This window comes from Castor canadensis, chromosome 2, assembly GCF_047511655.1.
Source record: "Castor canadensis chromosome 2, mCasCan1.hap1v2, whole genome shotgun sequence".
NCBI classification, from domain to species: domain Eukaryota; kingdom Metazoa; phylum Chordata; class Mammalia; order Rodentia; family Castoridae; genus Castor; species Castor canadensis.
Genome location: NC_133387.1, coordinates 16,058,978 through 16,075,788, shown reverse-complemented (window position 1 = coordinate 16,075,788; position 16,811 = coordinate 16,058,978). Strand labels below are relative to the sequence as shown.

The 16,811-nt window shown below is 38.8% G+C and overlaps 1 protein-coding gene across 6 annotated transcripts in view; it reads left to right on the top strand.

Annotated features, from left to right (window-relative positions):
* Luc7l2 (LUC7 like 2, pre-mRNA splicing factor) overlaps positions 1-14,113 on the top strand; it is a 54,250-nt gene extending 40,137 nt beyond the window's left edge. For 4 of the 6 annotated variants that reach the window (XM_020160464.2, XM_020160493.2, XM_074062166.1 and 1 more), the window contains 5 exons: positions 1,053-1,229; positions 2,394-2,485; positions 6,992-7,021; positions 8,264-8,455; positions 13,069-14,113. In XM_020160464.2, coding sequence (XP_020016053.1) covers positions 1,053-1,229; positions 2,394-2,485; positions 6,992-7,021; positions 8,264-8,455; positions 13,069-13,246 — 669 coding nt within the window. In that variant the 3' untranslated portion in view covers positions 13,247-14,113. The remainder of the gene's footprint in view (positions 1-1,052; positions 1,230-2,393; positions 2,486-6,991; positions 7,022-8,263; positions 8,456-13,068) is intronic. The other 2 variants (XM_020160477.2, XM_074062163.1) reach the window with 1 other exon arrangement.
* The last annotated feature ends 2,698 nt before the right edge of the window (positions 14,114-16,811 follow it).

The following is a 16,811-nucleotide window of genomic DNA, read 5'->3' as shown; positions in this document are numbered from 1 at the left end:
CTCAGGGCCTATACCTTGAGTCACTCCACCAGTTCTTTTTTGTATTGGGTTTTTTCAGGATAGGGTCTCACGAAATATTTGCTTGGGCTGTCTTTGAACGGGATCTTCCTGATCTCTGCCTCCTGAGTAGCTAGGATTACAGGTGTGAGCCACCGGCAGTCTGTTTTGTTTTTTTTCCTTTGTGTGTGTGTGTAAAACAGTTTCACAGTGTGTAACCCATGCTGTCCTCAGACTTTTGATTCTCCTGTATTCTGTCCTTACTTCTGAGTGCTGGATTACAGGCATGCATCACCATAGACATTGGTCAGTTATTTTATAAAATGTCCTTTGGTTTGAGTTAGTCTATTTTTTTTCCTTAGTTAGGATGAGGAATGGTGCCTGAGAATTTAGTCCAGCGCTTTTCACATGCTAAGCAATTCCTCTACCACTGAGCTACATGTCCAGCCCCTGATGGTTAGATTATTCCTGTCAAGAGACACCTGGTAGTAATTTATCACATTTCTGGTGATGGTGCCTGTGAAGTTGCAGTGCCTCCCTTTTGTAACTAGTAAGCATGTTGGTCAGTATTGTTTCTCAGTTACTTTTTTTGTTTTTCCTTTGTGGTACTGTGGATTAAACTAAGGGCCTTGCACAGGCCAGGCAAGCATTCTACCACTGAGCTACATCCTCAGCCTTTCTTAACACTTTTTGACCCACAGTTTATGGTAGCCATTGGTGATTTTTGCCTGAATCTTTTAAAGAACCTTCTATGGATTCTATCCAGCAATTTCCACTGACATCTTATTAGCCAACGCTTGGAAAATGTAGTATTTTAAACTGAGTATGTTGATTAGCTCAAACAAGAAACAGAATTATATTAGTAAGGTAAAAGTATAAGTGTAGTGTATTTTCTTGTATGGCTTTTTGCTTGTTTTGTTTTTGGCTGTGCTTGAGAGTTAACCTAGGAGCTAGCACTTGGCAGGCAAGTACTCTACCACTTGAGCCACATCCTAGTCTTCTTGTATGACTTTTACTGAGGTTTATCTGATCATTGTTTTTCTGACCCTTTTTAGGAAGTTTATCGGAATTCTATGCCAGCTTCCAGTTTCCAACAGCAGAAACTTCGAGTCTGTGAAGTCTGCTCTGCCTATTTAGGTCTTCATGACAATGACAGACGATTGGCTGATCATTTTGGGGGGAAACTGCACCTGGGATTTATTGAAATAAGAGAGAAGCTTGAAGAATTAAAGGTACATTGGTAAATTTACATCCCACACTTTATTTAACCATGTATTCCTTTGAACTGTATTAGTTCTCCTTTGGAATAGTGTTCTTGACTCTTATTCAGTTCTATTTAATATCTGTTAACTCAGACTGAAGAGTGTAGGATTGCAGATGGAGATCCAAGGTGGATAGTGGAATATATCTGAGAAGCAGGCTTTTCAGTGCCACTTCATTACTCTGGATGCAGCATTTTGTGTAGTCCATGACACAGATGGGAATCACTCAAACTGTTTTCTAAACTAATCTTTTACAAAATCCCCTGAAATGTTTGTTACCTTTCTTTTCAGTAAACTCAGTAATATGATACTAGTTAGAGAGAACTTGAGAAAGTGAGCCCAGTAATATTTGAAATGTTTTGCAATTCTTCACTAAATAGCAAGCTTGTACATACATCCTCGTCTTTTATATTCTTGCCCCATTTCAGAAAAGGCTGTAGGGTGGTACCTTAGACAGGACAATTATTGTTAAACATACAGGCCATTGTGGAAAAGGCAAATACAGTTCTTACTCACATTCTAAGTTCTGTTGAGGAATAAGCAAACACAAAAAAATTTGGAGTGTTTCGAAGTGGTAAAGGTGGGACAGAGTCAGTAACTATCATCGATTTGGTATAATTGTGGCCCTGTAACATTTTGTCACTAATTTCAAGCTGACTCAAAGATTGGGAACAATGGGTAGTCACTTTCTATGCACTTTTGTCACTGGAATTAAAGCGCTATACTTTTTTTTCTTCCAGTACTGGGGTTTGAACTCAGGGCCTACACCTAGAGATACTCCACCAGCCCTTTTTCGTGAAGGTTTTTTTTTTTTGAAGATAGGGTCTCTTCAAACTGAAATCCAAAAACTACACAGTAATGCTGGGAAACATTCAGTGGAGAAAAATCTTGTAGAAGTGATTTTGAAATGTCATTTAGAAATCATGGACAAACATGAAATTTTGTACATATCTTTTAAACCTAATAATTACATTGTGATGGACTTGTTTAACAGATTTTGATGTTAGTTGTACTATGTTGAAAGCCATATTATAAAGTTGAGGTTAAAGATAATTTAGATTGACCCAATAAGTTGCTACATTATTATATTATTAGTTTTACGACCCAATAAATACACGCTTCTTATTATTTAAGAGAGTTGTAGCTGAGAAGCAGGAGAAAAGAAACCAGGAACGCCTGAAACGAAGAGAAGAACGAGAGAGAGAAGAACGGGAGAAGCTAAGAAGGTATGAAGTCATAGTATTAGTCCATATATATTTGAAGTTAAATCTCCCCAGATCTAAAAGGGAATGTGATTGAGACAATATTTTAGGTACTATGAAATCTGTTGTGGGACATGGAAAAAAAGCAAGAAAACTTATATAAATTTACAGGTGTCATACCTTATGTGAAATGCTTGGGACAAGAAAGTGTTTGAATTTTGGAGGGTTTTTTTTTTTTTTTAATTTATGAATATTTGTTTAATAAATGTTACCATTTGAACATCCGTAATTCAAAAATACAAAGTCTGAAATGCTCCTAAATCTGAAACTCTTTCAGTGTCATGTCTGTGCTCAAAAGGGGGCTAGAGGTGTGGTTCAAGTCCTAGCAAGCATGAGGCCCTGAGTTCAAACTCTAGTACCACCAATAAAAAGAAAAGTGCCCAAGTTTTGGATTTCTGATTTCAGATGTTCATACTAGGGGGGCTCAACCTGTATTAATTCTTAGTCATTTAACTGAAGGTGATTTCTTTCTCAAACATGCCTAGCAATCATTGAAGCCCTGAGTTCAAACCCCAGTACTGCCAAAAAAAAAAGAATGCTTTGTATGTTTTTGTGTGTGTGTGCATTCATGCGAGCTAGGGATTGAATCCAGGACCTTGTACATGATTACACGATGCTGGGTTAGCATTCCATCACTGAGCTACATCCTTAGCCCTTTGTTTTTTTGAGACAAGGTATTACTATGTCCTTGACTAGCCTTGAACTATCTGGATCCTCTTGCCTCTGCCTCCTGAGTACTGGGATTGTGGAAGTGTACTACATCCTCTGCTTGCTTCACATCTTTAGAAGTCTTGTAAAATTTATGACACACCACCTTTCTAGCCCTTTGATTTTTTTTTTCTCATATTGGGCTAGATTTGTACCTGTGTGACCTAGAGCTATACTCTGTGTATTTTATATTTGCTAGAAGGTTTGAGGGGTTTTGTTTCATTGATTATTTTTTTAAACTTTAGTTCTTTTCTTAATTCTAAGAGCCATTAATCATAAAAATTTCATTCATAGTAAATAAGTGTACATAGTTCTTATATTAGCATTAATTGATAAATCCTGTAATTCTGCATAATTAGATTGTTTAAACACTTTTCTAAACCATGTTTTTACCCATTGATAACTAAAATTGAATAGCATCAATGTGGCAACATTCTTTGTAACTCATGTTCACAAGTTTAGAAGGACCACAAAGGAGTTAACTGTTTTATCTGTAGTGTTCCTTTAATCATATTACATATCTTTGAAAGTTAAAATACCTTTTCTTGGAGGTCGCAGATATGCCTAAATTAATAGAATGTGAGTAGGGCATGCCAACTTCTTACAGGTTTTTTTGGGGGGAGGGGGGGTACTGACGTTTGAATTCCAGGCCTCAGCGTTTGCTAGGCAGATGCTCTTACTGCTTGAGTCATTCCACCAGCCCTTTCTTGTGATGGGCTTTTTCAAGATAGAGTCTCACAAACTGTGTGCCCAGGCTGGTTTTGAACTGCGATCTTCCTGATCTTCTCTACCTCCTAAGTAGCTGGGATTATAGGTGTGAGTCACCCATGCCCAGCTTCTTACTAGCTTTGAGCATATTATACTTCAAGTTGTTTAAGTGAATTTCCTTCCTGTTACATGACTTTTGACTGGCAATCTTTTGCACTGCAAAGACAAAATGAAACAATGCTATGTGGATATTGTCTCTTTTAAGAAGTACCGTCTGTCCTCCATTTCTCTTGTCTCTGCCTATCTGTCTCTCTTTCACATTTAACAAAGCCTCAGGACTTTTATCTCCTGTTCTTGTTGAATACTTTGTATTTTGTAGGGCTTTTTTTTGTGGGGGGTGGTGGTTTTTGTTTTGAAACAGGGTCTTGTTTGCTTAGGCTATTCTGGAATTTAAAATCCTCCTTCCTCAACCTCCCGAGTACTAAGATTATGGGCTTTCACCACTGCATGTGAGTCTGTTCCAATTTCTTAATGGATATATTGCCCAGTATTATAATATTTAAGATAGTATCAATGGTATTTTATACAACCATGGAATTCTCTATTTGAATCAATCGAGATAATGGTCAGATAAGCATAAATTTGTTTGTAGGACTACACTTTGTAGATGAGAAAAGTACATTACTTCTTAACTCTTTTCACTTTCTTACTCCTGTTTCCTTTGGCAGTGATTGCAGAATGTAACATTGTTTCAGAAATGTTTAGAAATGTTTTTTCTTTTAAATATCTGAATTTGAAATACTGTAACTAAGAATGAAAGATAACTTTGTAAATAGTATAAAATTATACAAGATGTGATTTCTAGCTATAGTGCCGAAAAAGACATGGGGGGGGTGTCCCTATCCTTGGTGTTTACTATATGCCAGCCTCAGTACTAAGAAATTTGCCTAAATTAATTTATCTAATCTGTAGTAGTCAGATTTTTGTTGCTGTGACAAAATACCTAAGAAAAACAACTTAAAGGAAGGATGATTTCTTCTGGCTCATGGTTTTAGGGGTTTCAGTCCACAGTTGGCTGGCTCTGTTGCTGTGGGTGTGTGGTGAGACAGAACATCATTGCTGCAGGAGTGTGTGGAAGGACTTCTAGGAGGAGAGCTGCTTGCTTCATTGCAGCCAAGGGGAAGGAGAAAGACTAACAGGAAGGGGCTTCAAAAGCACGCCCATAGTGACCTACTTCCTACTTTGCACCCTTCCAAATAATGAATCTGTGAGTGGTTAGGTCAGGGCCCTCATGACCTAATCACCTTGCTAATGATTAGATCCACCAGCTGGACCTAGTCTTCAAACATGAATCTTAATCCCCACCACAATATAATCCTTAACCCCCTGCCTAGTGAAGTGTATATTTTGCCAAAGGCAGACTAAGCTGAGAGAGGATCTCTAATTTATGCAGGTTGCACAGATGGTCAGTGGTAGAGCTAGAGAGTTAAAACCCTTCCTTATCTGTCTGAATCCAAAGCCATGCTTTCAGCCATGTTACATATCATCCACAAAAAAAACCAAACAAAAAACAACTATGTAGCATTGACTACTACAATTTATTGTGCATTAGTAGTGTGCTGGGGAATGTGAAGAGTGAATTATCTATGAGTATCTCATTTCAGGTGAAGAGACAGATGTTTTAAGACTGAATTAGGTGTTTGAGGGATCACAGTATGAATTTATGGGCCCAAAATGTATACATTTCATATCATAGACTTTCCACACTGTTCCTAGAAGGGGAAAAAAGATAAAAGAGCTGTAGGTAACAATTTTTTTTCTAGGCTAGAAAGTGTTTTCTGGAAAATTAAAGAAATATCAAGTTTTAGTCTTTCAGGAGCACTTTTTTTGTTTTTTGCTTAATATGGTTTTTATTAGTAAAAGTTACTCTTAAAAATTTTGAAATAGATTAAAAATACAATTCTAACTTGGACTTGCATTCATTTTTTTTATTCATATATACATACAATGTTTGTTGGGTCATTTCTCCCCCATTCCCCATTCCCCCTTCCTTACCCCACCCCTCCCTTCCCCACCGTAACCCCCTCACTACCAGGCAGAAACTATTTTGCGCTTATCTCTAGTTTTGTTGAAGAGAGAGTATAAGCAATAATAGGAAGGACCAAGGGTTTTTGCTAGTTGTGATAAGGATAGTTATACAGGGAGTTGACTCGCATTGCTTTCCTGTACATGTGTGTTACCTTCTAAGTCAATTCTTCTCGAACTAACCTTTTTTCTAGTTCCTGGTCCCCTTCTCCTATTGGCCTCAGTGGCTTTAAAGTATCTGCTTTAGTTTCTCTGCGTTGAGGGCAACAAATGCTATCTAGTTTTTTGGGTGTCTTACCTATCCTCATACCTTCCTTGTGTGCTCTCGCTTTATCACGTGAGCAAAGTTCAGTCCCCTTGTTGTGTTTGCTCTTGATCTAATGTCCGCATATGAGGGAGAACATATGATTTTTGGTCTTTTGGGCCAGGCTAACTTCACTCAGAATGATGTTCTCCAGTTTCATCCATTTACCAGCGAATGATAACATTTCGTTCTTCTTCGTGGCTGCATAAAATTCTATTGTATATAAATACCACATTTTCTTAATCCAAACATCAGTAGTGGGGCATCTTGGCTGTTTCCATAACTTGTCTGTTGTGAATAGTGCTGCAATAAACATGGGTATGCAGATGCCACTGGAGTAACCTGTGTCACATTCTTTTGGGTATATCCCCAAGAGTGGTATTGCTGGATCAAATGGTAGATCAATGTTTAGATTTTTAAGAAGCCTCCAAATTTTTTTCAGGAGCACATTTTTAAGAGCAACATGTCTTTTTGGTTAAAGAAGCCCATATAGCAAGGTGGTGATATGTAGAGTTTATGGTGCATTTTGGAAAATAAGGTGCATAAGTACATATTTTATTTTTATAGAATTAATATAAAACCTAGAAATCAGGAAGAAAGCAATTAAACAGCATAGCGTTTTTTATTTGTAGTCAACTTTTCTAAAAGTGGGTATTTTTTTTTAGGTCCCGATCACATAGCAAGAATCCCAAAAGGTAGGTATTATGGAAGATAGGTATAAGTGATGTTGTGTTCTTCAAAGGTGGTTTTTATAGATCGTGTATCTTTGAAAAATTAATGAGAATTAATAAACTTATTATTTCGTTGGTAGTTCAGTTTTGAGCATTGCTCAGAGGACACTCGTGAACCACAACTTAGTTTCATCAGTAAAATTAGAACTCCGAATTATAGTGGGGAGTTAAAATATTCTTAAGTATTTCTTTAAAATCTATTCTTCTATGCCTACCACATAGCTCATGTAGCTGGGATTATAGGCGTACACCACCATGCCTGGCCCCTCTGAAATGATTTTTGCATGTTTATTTTCTCCCAAATTGTTGGATGCTCTGTTTTGATTTCATTCAGGACTTCAGAGCTGGCAGCATGGCTCAAGTGGTAGAGTGACTACCTAACAAGCGTAAGGTCCTGAGTTCAAACTTCAGTACCCCCAAAAATATTAATGAAATAACTTACCTATAGTAATAACCTTTCTAATTCAGAGGAACAGCAATTTAGGATAAATGCCTCTCCATTCTTCAGTCTATGTGGGTCAGTTATATACTTAATTTCTAAAGTATGCTATAAACAAATTTAAATTATTTTAAATTCATAAAGCATTTTGTTAATACAGTTCCTGGCATAAACTGGTAGACTGTTACCTTCACTTTTTAAAATTAATTAATTAATTTGTTGGCAGTGATGGGGTTTGAATTTAGGGCCTCACACTTGCAAGGCAGGTACCCTACCACTTGAGCCACTCTGCAAGCCCTGTTTTGTGTTGGCTGTCTTTCAAGGTCAGGTCTCTTGAGCTATTCCCAGGCTGGCTTCAACCACGATGCTCTTGATCTCTTCCTCCCGAGTAGCTAGGATTACAGGTGTGAGCCACCAGTGCCTGCCTCTTTTATATTCTTAATATGAAAGAAAATTTTTTTTTCTTGGTGGGCCTAGAGATTGTACCCAGGGCCTTGGTTGTGCCAACCATACGCTCTACCACTAAGCTACACCCCAGCCCACAGATGCAAATTCATAAAGTCCTGAGTGACCCCTGAGAATTACTTTTAATTGGAAACCCTGTTGTATGTAGTTAGTAACATAAGTCAGCAACCTATTTTAATGCAAGTTTAGTTGATTTGGTATGCAATTGGCATCAAATAAGTCAACTAAAATAGTTCATCTTTAAAGAAAGATGTAGCACTGACAAAGATAAGAACAAATGTAAGTCTTGTCATCTTGTTTAGATCCAGGTCTAGAGAGCATCGCAGACATCGGTCTCGCTCCGTGTCACGAGAACGCAAGAGGAGGACTCGATCCAAGTCTCGGGAGAAACGCCATCGCCACAGGTCCCGCTCCAGCAGCCGCAGCCGCAGCCGCAGCCACCAGAGAAGTCGGCATAGTTCTAGAGATAGGAGCAGAGAGCGATCCAAGAGGAGGTACTGATGTGCCGATCAGAGGATATGCAGCTACTTTTATGTTTAGCCTTTGTTTACTTACTTTACTTATGTTTAGAGTTTAGAATATTGGCTAGAAACTTACACTTGGTGATGTGTATGTGTTTTGTGTGGGTGTATACATTTCTCCTTGATTATATGGTAGTTCGTAAAGAATTACATAGGAGCCAGAGTAAGAAATTGGAACTGATGTGCAGAGGTTATTGCTTTCTCTACTTAGTATGCCTTGGAAAACAGTATTTTTCAGGCAAATAATTTTAGCCACTAATACTCTTGAGTTTTTTCTATATGTATTAAAATTAGAGTCTCTGAGAAGTTCTTTCATTAAAAGAGCTGTTTAGCTTTGATTGTTTTCCAATTTATTTGAGCTGGTAAACTACTTAGGAGTGGACACATTCTAGTAAATCCTTGTTTAATCCACACTATAGGTAATGCATTGTGTGTACACTGTTAGCTTGTTGGGCAGATTCAATTTTAAGGAAGCTACAACATTTCTTGGCATAATGAGAAAACTCAAAAGGTGCAATGAGGGCAGACACTGTAAGGTGTATAGTTAAGGACCTGAATATCCAGCAAGAGCAGACTAGGGATTAGAACTGAGTAGAGGACTTTAAGTTCCCCAAACTTCTCAGGTCACAGAATAGCCCCCAAATCAGGAATTTCTATGGACCGTAAACCATACTTAAATTGCTTTCTTTTCTTGACAGCTATTTTTAAGTATGTATTGGTAAACATTTTTTGAGTGCCTGCTTACTAGTTTTAAATTTTCTATTGGTTATTGCACATAAAGTTCATAATAGAGTACACAGAAACCTGGTAAAATCTTCCCTTTTTTTTTTTTGTACTCTCAGCTGCCCATTCTCTGAAATCACAGGAGTTAGGCTCTCAGCTACTTTCTTTTCTTCTTTTTTTTTTTTTTTTGGCGGTACGGGGGCTTGAACTCAGGGTTCCACACCTTTAGCCGCTTCACCATCCCTTTTTTGTGATGGGTTTTTTTCGAGGTAGGGTCTCTCGAACTATTTGCCTGGGCTGGCTTCCAACCGCAATCCTCCTGTTCTCTGGCTCCTGAGTAGCTGGGATTACAGGCAATGAGTCACTAGCACCCAAGAGGCTCCCAATAAATATTTCATTTATTATATTTCTGGCTTCAATTAAGTAGTCCAAAAGATGACATGTAATAAGAAACTATATACTTTAATGTGTTTTTTTTGGGTAGGATCTTACTGTGTAGCTCAGGCTGGTCTTGAACTTGAGATCCTCCTGCCTCATCCTCCTGAATGCTGGGATTACAGGCATGTACCACCACACCTGGTATTAAGAATTGTATACTTTATACCATACAAGGCTTAGGAAAACAAACAAACAAAAACACAAAGAAACATAATATTGTGGAGTACCCTTACTCGGGTTGTTCTAACAACTTTGCTGTGTGAGTTAAAGCACAGTTGACCATAGATTATGAAGTACTGAACTGGATATCATAGGGTAAGTGATGGTCAAGTTTAGGTGAGTAAATACCAGAGTATTTAGAAATGGCTTCAGGCAATTGATCAAGCATGGATTGAGCAGATGTAATTTAAACAAGTAGGAAAGAAACTCCTAGGCCACTTCTCTCATTCTTAAACTGGATTTTGGAGGCCACCCTCAGTGCAGGTCCAGAAACAGAATTTAAAAAAAACAAAAAAGTTCTCTGTGAGTCTTGCATACGAAATTTGAGAATCATGCATCTAGGTGATAAAACATCTAGATGATTCTTGTGTTGACATACCCAGCTATCATTGTTTCAGTGTTTGTGAACTCTTACATGTATTTATTGGTGGTGGAGGTGGGGGGATGGGTGTCGAGTTCCAAGTCTTGTCCTTTGAGATTGTATCATCTTCGTTCCTGATGCTTCCTGCACTGTGGAGTTGTACAGAAACTTTCTCTCCACACTCCATAGCGCCTCTCCCATCTGAGGTCCTTAGCATGCTCCTAAAGAGCCATATTTTTGTAAAACTATTAAAATGTTTTGCTTTTCTCGAGTACTCCTCATCTTTGAATTCAAATTACTGTGTTAAAACATTGTTTTTACCAAAAAATTAGCAAATAATTGGTCTTAAAACCTGCTTGTTGTTACCTATAGCATCAAGTGCTTGCTACATGTGGATTAAATTTTTCAAGGTGAAAGTTTCCATTAAAAGTTCTTGATGTTTTGCTGTTTTCTTGCCCTTGCTGTGAAGTACTGGTCTCTGTTGTAAGTAGATTGCATTTGTGACCTTTTCTTGGCAGTTCCCCTGTCACTGAGGACCCTTTGCAGCTGTTGTAATGCATATAGTTTAGTCTTCAGCAGACTACTGGGGTCCAGTGGCCTTGACTAAATAATGTAATTACTCCACTGTCTTTCCCCATCGCTTCAATAGAGATGGTAAGAGTATTTCCTTTATTAGGCCAACAGTAGTGTAAACCATAGGAGAATGCCTATGTGTAGAACATTGTAATATCTCACAAAAGATGACGAGCTGATGTTTGTTTCTTGTGATTTTCAGTTATTATCACTGGTACCTCTGGGACTTGCCAGCATCTTATGTCCTTATTTTTAGTTATTTCTGTCATCTCTTTTCATATCTCATTCCTACAAAGACTAATGATGTACTATGTGATTTTTTTTTTCCTTAACATATTCTTAAAACCTGAAATAGAATGCTCAAAATTGGCATAAATCGTTGGGCATGGTGACTCATACCGATTGCAAACCAGTCCTGGCAAAAAGTTAGCAAGACCCCATCTAAACAAGTAGCCCGGGGTGGTGGTACATGCTTATAATCCCAGTGGGGCATAGGTTTAAGGATCACAGTCCAAGGCTGGCCCTGGGCAAAAACAACAGGAACTATCTGAAAATTAATTAAAGCAAAAGGTGGTGGGACGGGATACATAGCTCAGGTGGTTTAGTGCCTGCCTAACAAGCACAAGGCTCTGAGTTCAAGCCCCCCACCCCCCATGGCATTAATCTTACAGACTTTTTGTTTCACTCTTTCATTCTTTTTTGTCACTGTGACAAAATCCTTGAGCAAACAGTTGATGAGAGGAAGGATTTATTCTTAAAAGTTTCAGAGATTTCAGTTCAGGGTCATTGATGCTCTCTGGACCTGTGCATGGTAAGACAGAGTGTCATGGCAGGGAACGTGTGGTGGAGCCAAGGGGCTACCTCATGGCAGGCAGGAGGCAGCAGTGAGAGAGAGCAGATAGGGGCCAGGGACAAATTTTATCCTTAAAAGACCTACTTCCTTCCACCAGGCCCACCTACAGCAGCCCAGTCAGTTGTGAACTCATTCCTGGGTTTATTAATCATGAGCCACCAGCTGGAGACCAGGCCTTCAACACATGAGCCTTTGGTGCCATTTTGTATCCAAACCATAACCCCTCATTAAACAATGTCTAAAGCTGGGTATAACAGTATTTATTTCCTGCCTTATGGTTTTCTGAAAGCATTAATTAATTAATTAATTCAGGGCTGAGTTTCTAGCTCAGTGGTAGAGCAATGCTTAGCATATGTGAGGCTCTGTAAATGCCAGCACGAAAAGTTTTTGGGTTTTTTTTAAGTATTCAGGTTTTGGCAGTGCCTCAGATCCTAATTCTGAATGTGGGTTAAGTGAAATAATGATGTAAAAGCTCTGTATCACTTGTAAAAAACCAAATAAATGTAATATTTGTTACTCATTTCAGATGTGGAAGGTATAGAAGGTTCTATATTCTAATCCCATGTCTTTGGTTTTTCCTGTGATTGAGTTTCTGATATGAACTTGTTTTATTATGTACCTTTCTTAGTGAAGCTGGTATTGGAATGGAGAAGGTAGAATCAGATTGATTATAGTATGATCATCTTTTTCTGTCTTCCACTCTGGTTTGAATGAATTAACTCAGGAGGAGTAAAGCAGATTTTTACATTACAAATGGTTGTTTAAAGCCATAATATTGAGTAGTTCTTTTATGTAAGTCAGGTGTTGGCAAACTGTTGCCTCCAGGCCAAATGTGGCCTATAGCCTGTTTTTGTACAGCCAGCAAGCTATGGATGGTTTTACATTCTTAAAAGTTGATAAAAAGAAAAGGAAGAATAATTCTACCACAGAGACTAAATGTGTGACCTGCAAAACCTCAGATATTTATTGTCTGGCCATATAGCACCTAGAAAGGATTTGCTGAACCCTCCCTGTTCCAGTTCATTGATTTCCATCCAATTTGGAATCTTACATTCTCATACACATTTTTTTGAAAATCTGATAATACCTTTCACTTTTAAAAGCCATTATCTATATATTATTTTTATATTAAAGACCTTTTTATGAATTAGAGAAGCTTTATGGTTGTCTCTGAGATACTTAAAATACCTAGTAGGTCATTATTTTAGCTTCTGCTTTTTGAGCCTTAGCTATTTGTTGCCACCATCTTGTTTTACTGCCCTTATCAAGTATGGTAGTGCTTTTTTTCTGTCAGAAAACTGACTCTTGGGTGTATTCTAGTATATTTCTTTAGCTATCAATAGCTTAATATTTATCCTATTCTTTCATTGGATTTTGGGTTTCCCAACATATTTTGCTCCTCAAATTAATATTTTTCAGATCCTCAAAAGAAAGATTCAGAGACCAAGACTTAGCATCACGTGACAGAGACAGGAGTTCAAGAGACAGATCACCTCGTGACCGAGATCGAAAAGATAAGAAGCGGTCCTATGAGAGTGCTAATGGCAGATCAGAAGACAGGAGGAGCTCTGAAGAGCGGGAAGCAGGGGAGATCTAATTAGCTGTGTATATATCTTCAATCCTAAACTTCCTATGGAGTTACATGCTTTGTTTAGTTTACAGCTGTTGAGGGTGACAGTGAGCAGTTCCAGACACCGTTCCAGCCAGGCTAGGTGTGCAGTGTCTAACTTGATCTGAACTGAACCCGTTTTCCTTGGTGAAGCCTAAAACTACATCCATAGTTTCTGGTGAGCCTGTAATACAGTTCTGAAAGTACAGTTTATATAATAACATGCTGATCTCTTTATTCTTTCAAGTAGAAGTGATAGTGAATGAATTGTGTTACTTGCCTTGGGATTTTTGGACATTTGTAAAATGCTGTCTTCCTTTCTTCTCCAAACAGCAGTGGCTTTGGGAATTCTTTTTAATTCTTCCTCTGACTTTTGTATCCCCTAATACCTGCACCCTTCAACTGTAAGAGAAAGGGGGGAGGGGTAGGGAAGCAATATTATTTCTGTTCTAAGGTTCTATTCCCATTATTAATTACTAGTTGATTATAATTCAGAACATTTATACTGGGATGTGTGCTGGAGAAACAAAATACAGGGAGTTTTGTTTGTTTGATGGTGCCCATTTAGATTTGGAAGTTGAACAGCTGTTGTATTACATACTTTTGCTTTTTTTTTTATTGAAATTTTAAAATCAGACCTGTCTTGATTTTTCTGTTCCATTAAACTGCTATGTTCAGGATGTTCTGATGGGGGGAGCGGGTAGGGACTCTTTCATAATAAGCACTTGTTTTATTTTGTGTGTGTGGAGTATAAAGACTACACCTTTATTGTAAAAAAAAATAATAATAAAATGAAAGAAACAATCACCACCACCATTATTAAACTGTACCTTGTCTAGTAAATTGCCACTTAAACTATCTGTTGTGGGTATTTCCTCGATTCTGTCGCATTCTTAACAGTGCCTTACAGTGTAAGGCACCAAAAGAAGTAAATACATACTCTCAGATTCCAGGTGGACTGCTGCTCCACCTGGGTCCCTTGCTGACTATACTCCACTACTTCAGGGCTGTCTTTAACAGCCACTGTAGAGGATTGGACCTGAAGAAGTTGGGGATTTCTTTTGTACTCTTTATTCAACAAGCATGAATAAAAACTATGTAACCAATATAGTGAAGCCAACAGTTCTGCATTAAAGAGCTGCTATATAGACTACATACACTATAAATATAGTAGTTGACAGGTGTCACTTAAAATTTTACAAAACCTAATGAGCAAAACTCTATTAAGTAGTGAAATTAGAGGGTATAATCAACCACATTTACCTTTCAAGAACTATTTCTTAGCTGGGCGTGGTGGCTTATGCTAATAATCCCAACACTCGGGAGGTTGAGGCAATAGGATCACAAGTTCTAGGCCAGCCTGGGCTACATAGTGAGACCTGTCTCAAAGTATTCTTTCTTTGGTTTCTAACTAACAAATTTGATGTGAGAGAATAGGAAACCACTACTCTAAGCAGTACCAGATTGTTCTGTACGCTAGAAAAGGACGCTCAAAACTGAGCAGTGTCACAGTACATGGTTCTTCACACAAATGATCTCATTTTAAAAATCCCTTCAGAACAGTTATGTTGCTTGGATACTTCTAGGATTTAGACACTGAGATAAGCAAGTTACTTTAAGTAATCACCCTTGTATCTCAAAGTTGATTTAAAATACAGGTAGCCTTTTTCCCTCCCTTCCTAGTGGCAGTATGGTCTCTTTTAGGCAGAATTCTCAAAAATGTGTTTCTGAAGTTTGTGATGTGGTTCAGTGGTAGAGATATTGCCTAGCATGACAGAGACTGGGTTCTGTCCCCAGCATTGCCCCCTCACCCCCCCCCAAAAAAAGAAAAAAGCCAACAGCATCAGAGCCACCAGGAGAGATGATAGGAATCCAATTTGGGAGCCCCTGTCTCATCCCTGACCAACTCAGTCAGATTCAGGAATTGGAGTAGAGTGAGCTCCATTGCTTAACCTAGGTGACTTGCACAAGCCAGGTGACTCTCAAACCAGATGTCCAGAGCTGGTCCTCTGGGGCTTGTTAAGAGCTTCAGGCTAGACTGAGTCTGAGGCCAGTTTTCACAGCTAGGTACATTAGCCAGGGCTGGTGAATTTCAAACAATAGCAGCTGGCAGGGTATGGTGGGAAGAGCCTGGAAAAGTTAGAGGGATTCTGTGCAGATGAACCTGCTGTGTCACTTCCAACTTCTGTGTTCTAGAAAAGGAACACTCTGAAGGAGTGGAAGGAGTGGCTAAACTTTGTAAGAATTTACCTCAGAGAAAGATCTTATCACAGGAATCATGTCTAAAGTCAGTTCTCAACCAGGCTGCACACCAGAATCTTGTGGACAAATTTCTTAAAAACTAGTTTCTATTTATATCAAAGTGGTCCACAAATATGGGTAGTTTTTAAAATAATACGATTTTAAGTTTGTCAGACTAAAGAGTGTTCAAATCAGTCTCCTGTAACCTCATTCCTACTTCTCAGAAGCAGCAGCTGAAAATTTTTTAAGAAGGTTTTGTGTGCAACCAAGTACATAGTCTTTGAGGGTGCAGCTTGATGAGATGTACTTGTGTAGCCCACTTCCTGCCCAGGCCAAGGTGGAGACACCATTTCCCATGACCTGAAATGTTCCCTGGTGGTGTTCCTTCCCAATAATAAACACTCCTTTTTACCCAAAGTAACCCTTCTGACTTCTGTTTCAGTTTCCAGGCAACCATGTTAAGTTCTTTTTGCTGTCCCCCAGTAGTCAGTTGTCTTCATATTTCTAAATATTTTTATACTGTTGTTTCTTGGTTGGCCAACTTTAGAGAGTAGTGGCTTCCTAGAATGGTGGGCCAGAAGTTCCCTCTGTTCCTCCACTTCCTCTAAATGAAGCTAAAAATTCCCAGGCCTTTTCCACATATACCACTTAATCACTCATCTCATTAAGATTCTGGTCCTGTACATCTTAACATCCACAGGTGATTGCAAAGGATTCCAAGGCCAACGAACCCCAAGGCAGTGGTACTTGGACCCAAAAAGTCTGGAGAAACTGAAGGACTTTGAAGTGAGTTAAAAGCTCCTGAGTTGAAATAAGAAAGCCACAAGAAGCTCCAAGGTATTTACAAGATGTGGGCTCCTTAGGACTCTGAGTGTTCAGGGTTCCCGCTTTGCCTTTCTCAGAGTTCTGAGGTGGCCGAGGATCTCCCACCCTTTGCCCACGTTAATACAGAACCAATTTATCACAGTTGATTCTCTGTCCCCCACCCCAAATAGTAGGGCCAGTGGTCCTTCATATAGCTGTTAAGCATCAGCTGCCTTTCTGCCCTTGGCTGGGTGTACTAGCACCTGCTGCTCTGGTTATTTGGAGATACGGTCTCACAAACTGTTCTCAGCCACACAAGTGGCTAGGATTACAGGCAAGGACTGGTAGTGTGGGTCAAGTTGTAGAGTGCCTACCCAGCAAGTGTGAGGCCCTGAGTTCAAGCCCCAGTATTGCAGGAAAAAAAGATAAGAAACAGGTGTGGGCCACCAGCACCTGGCTGCCAGATATTCTCGTTTGCTGACCATTGTTGTAGAACATTCTGTTCTAC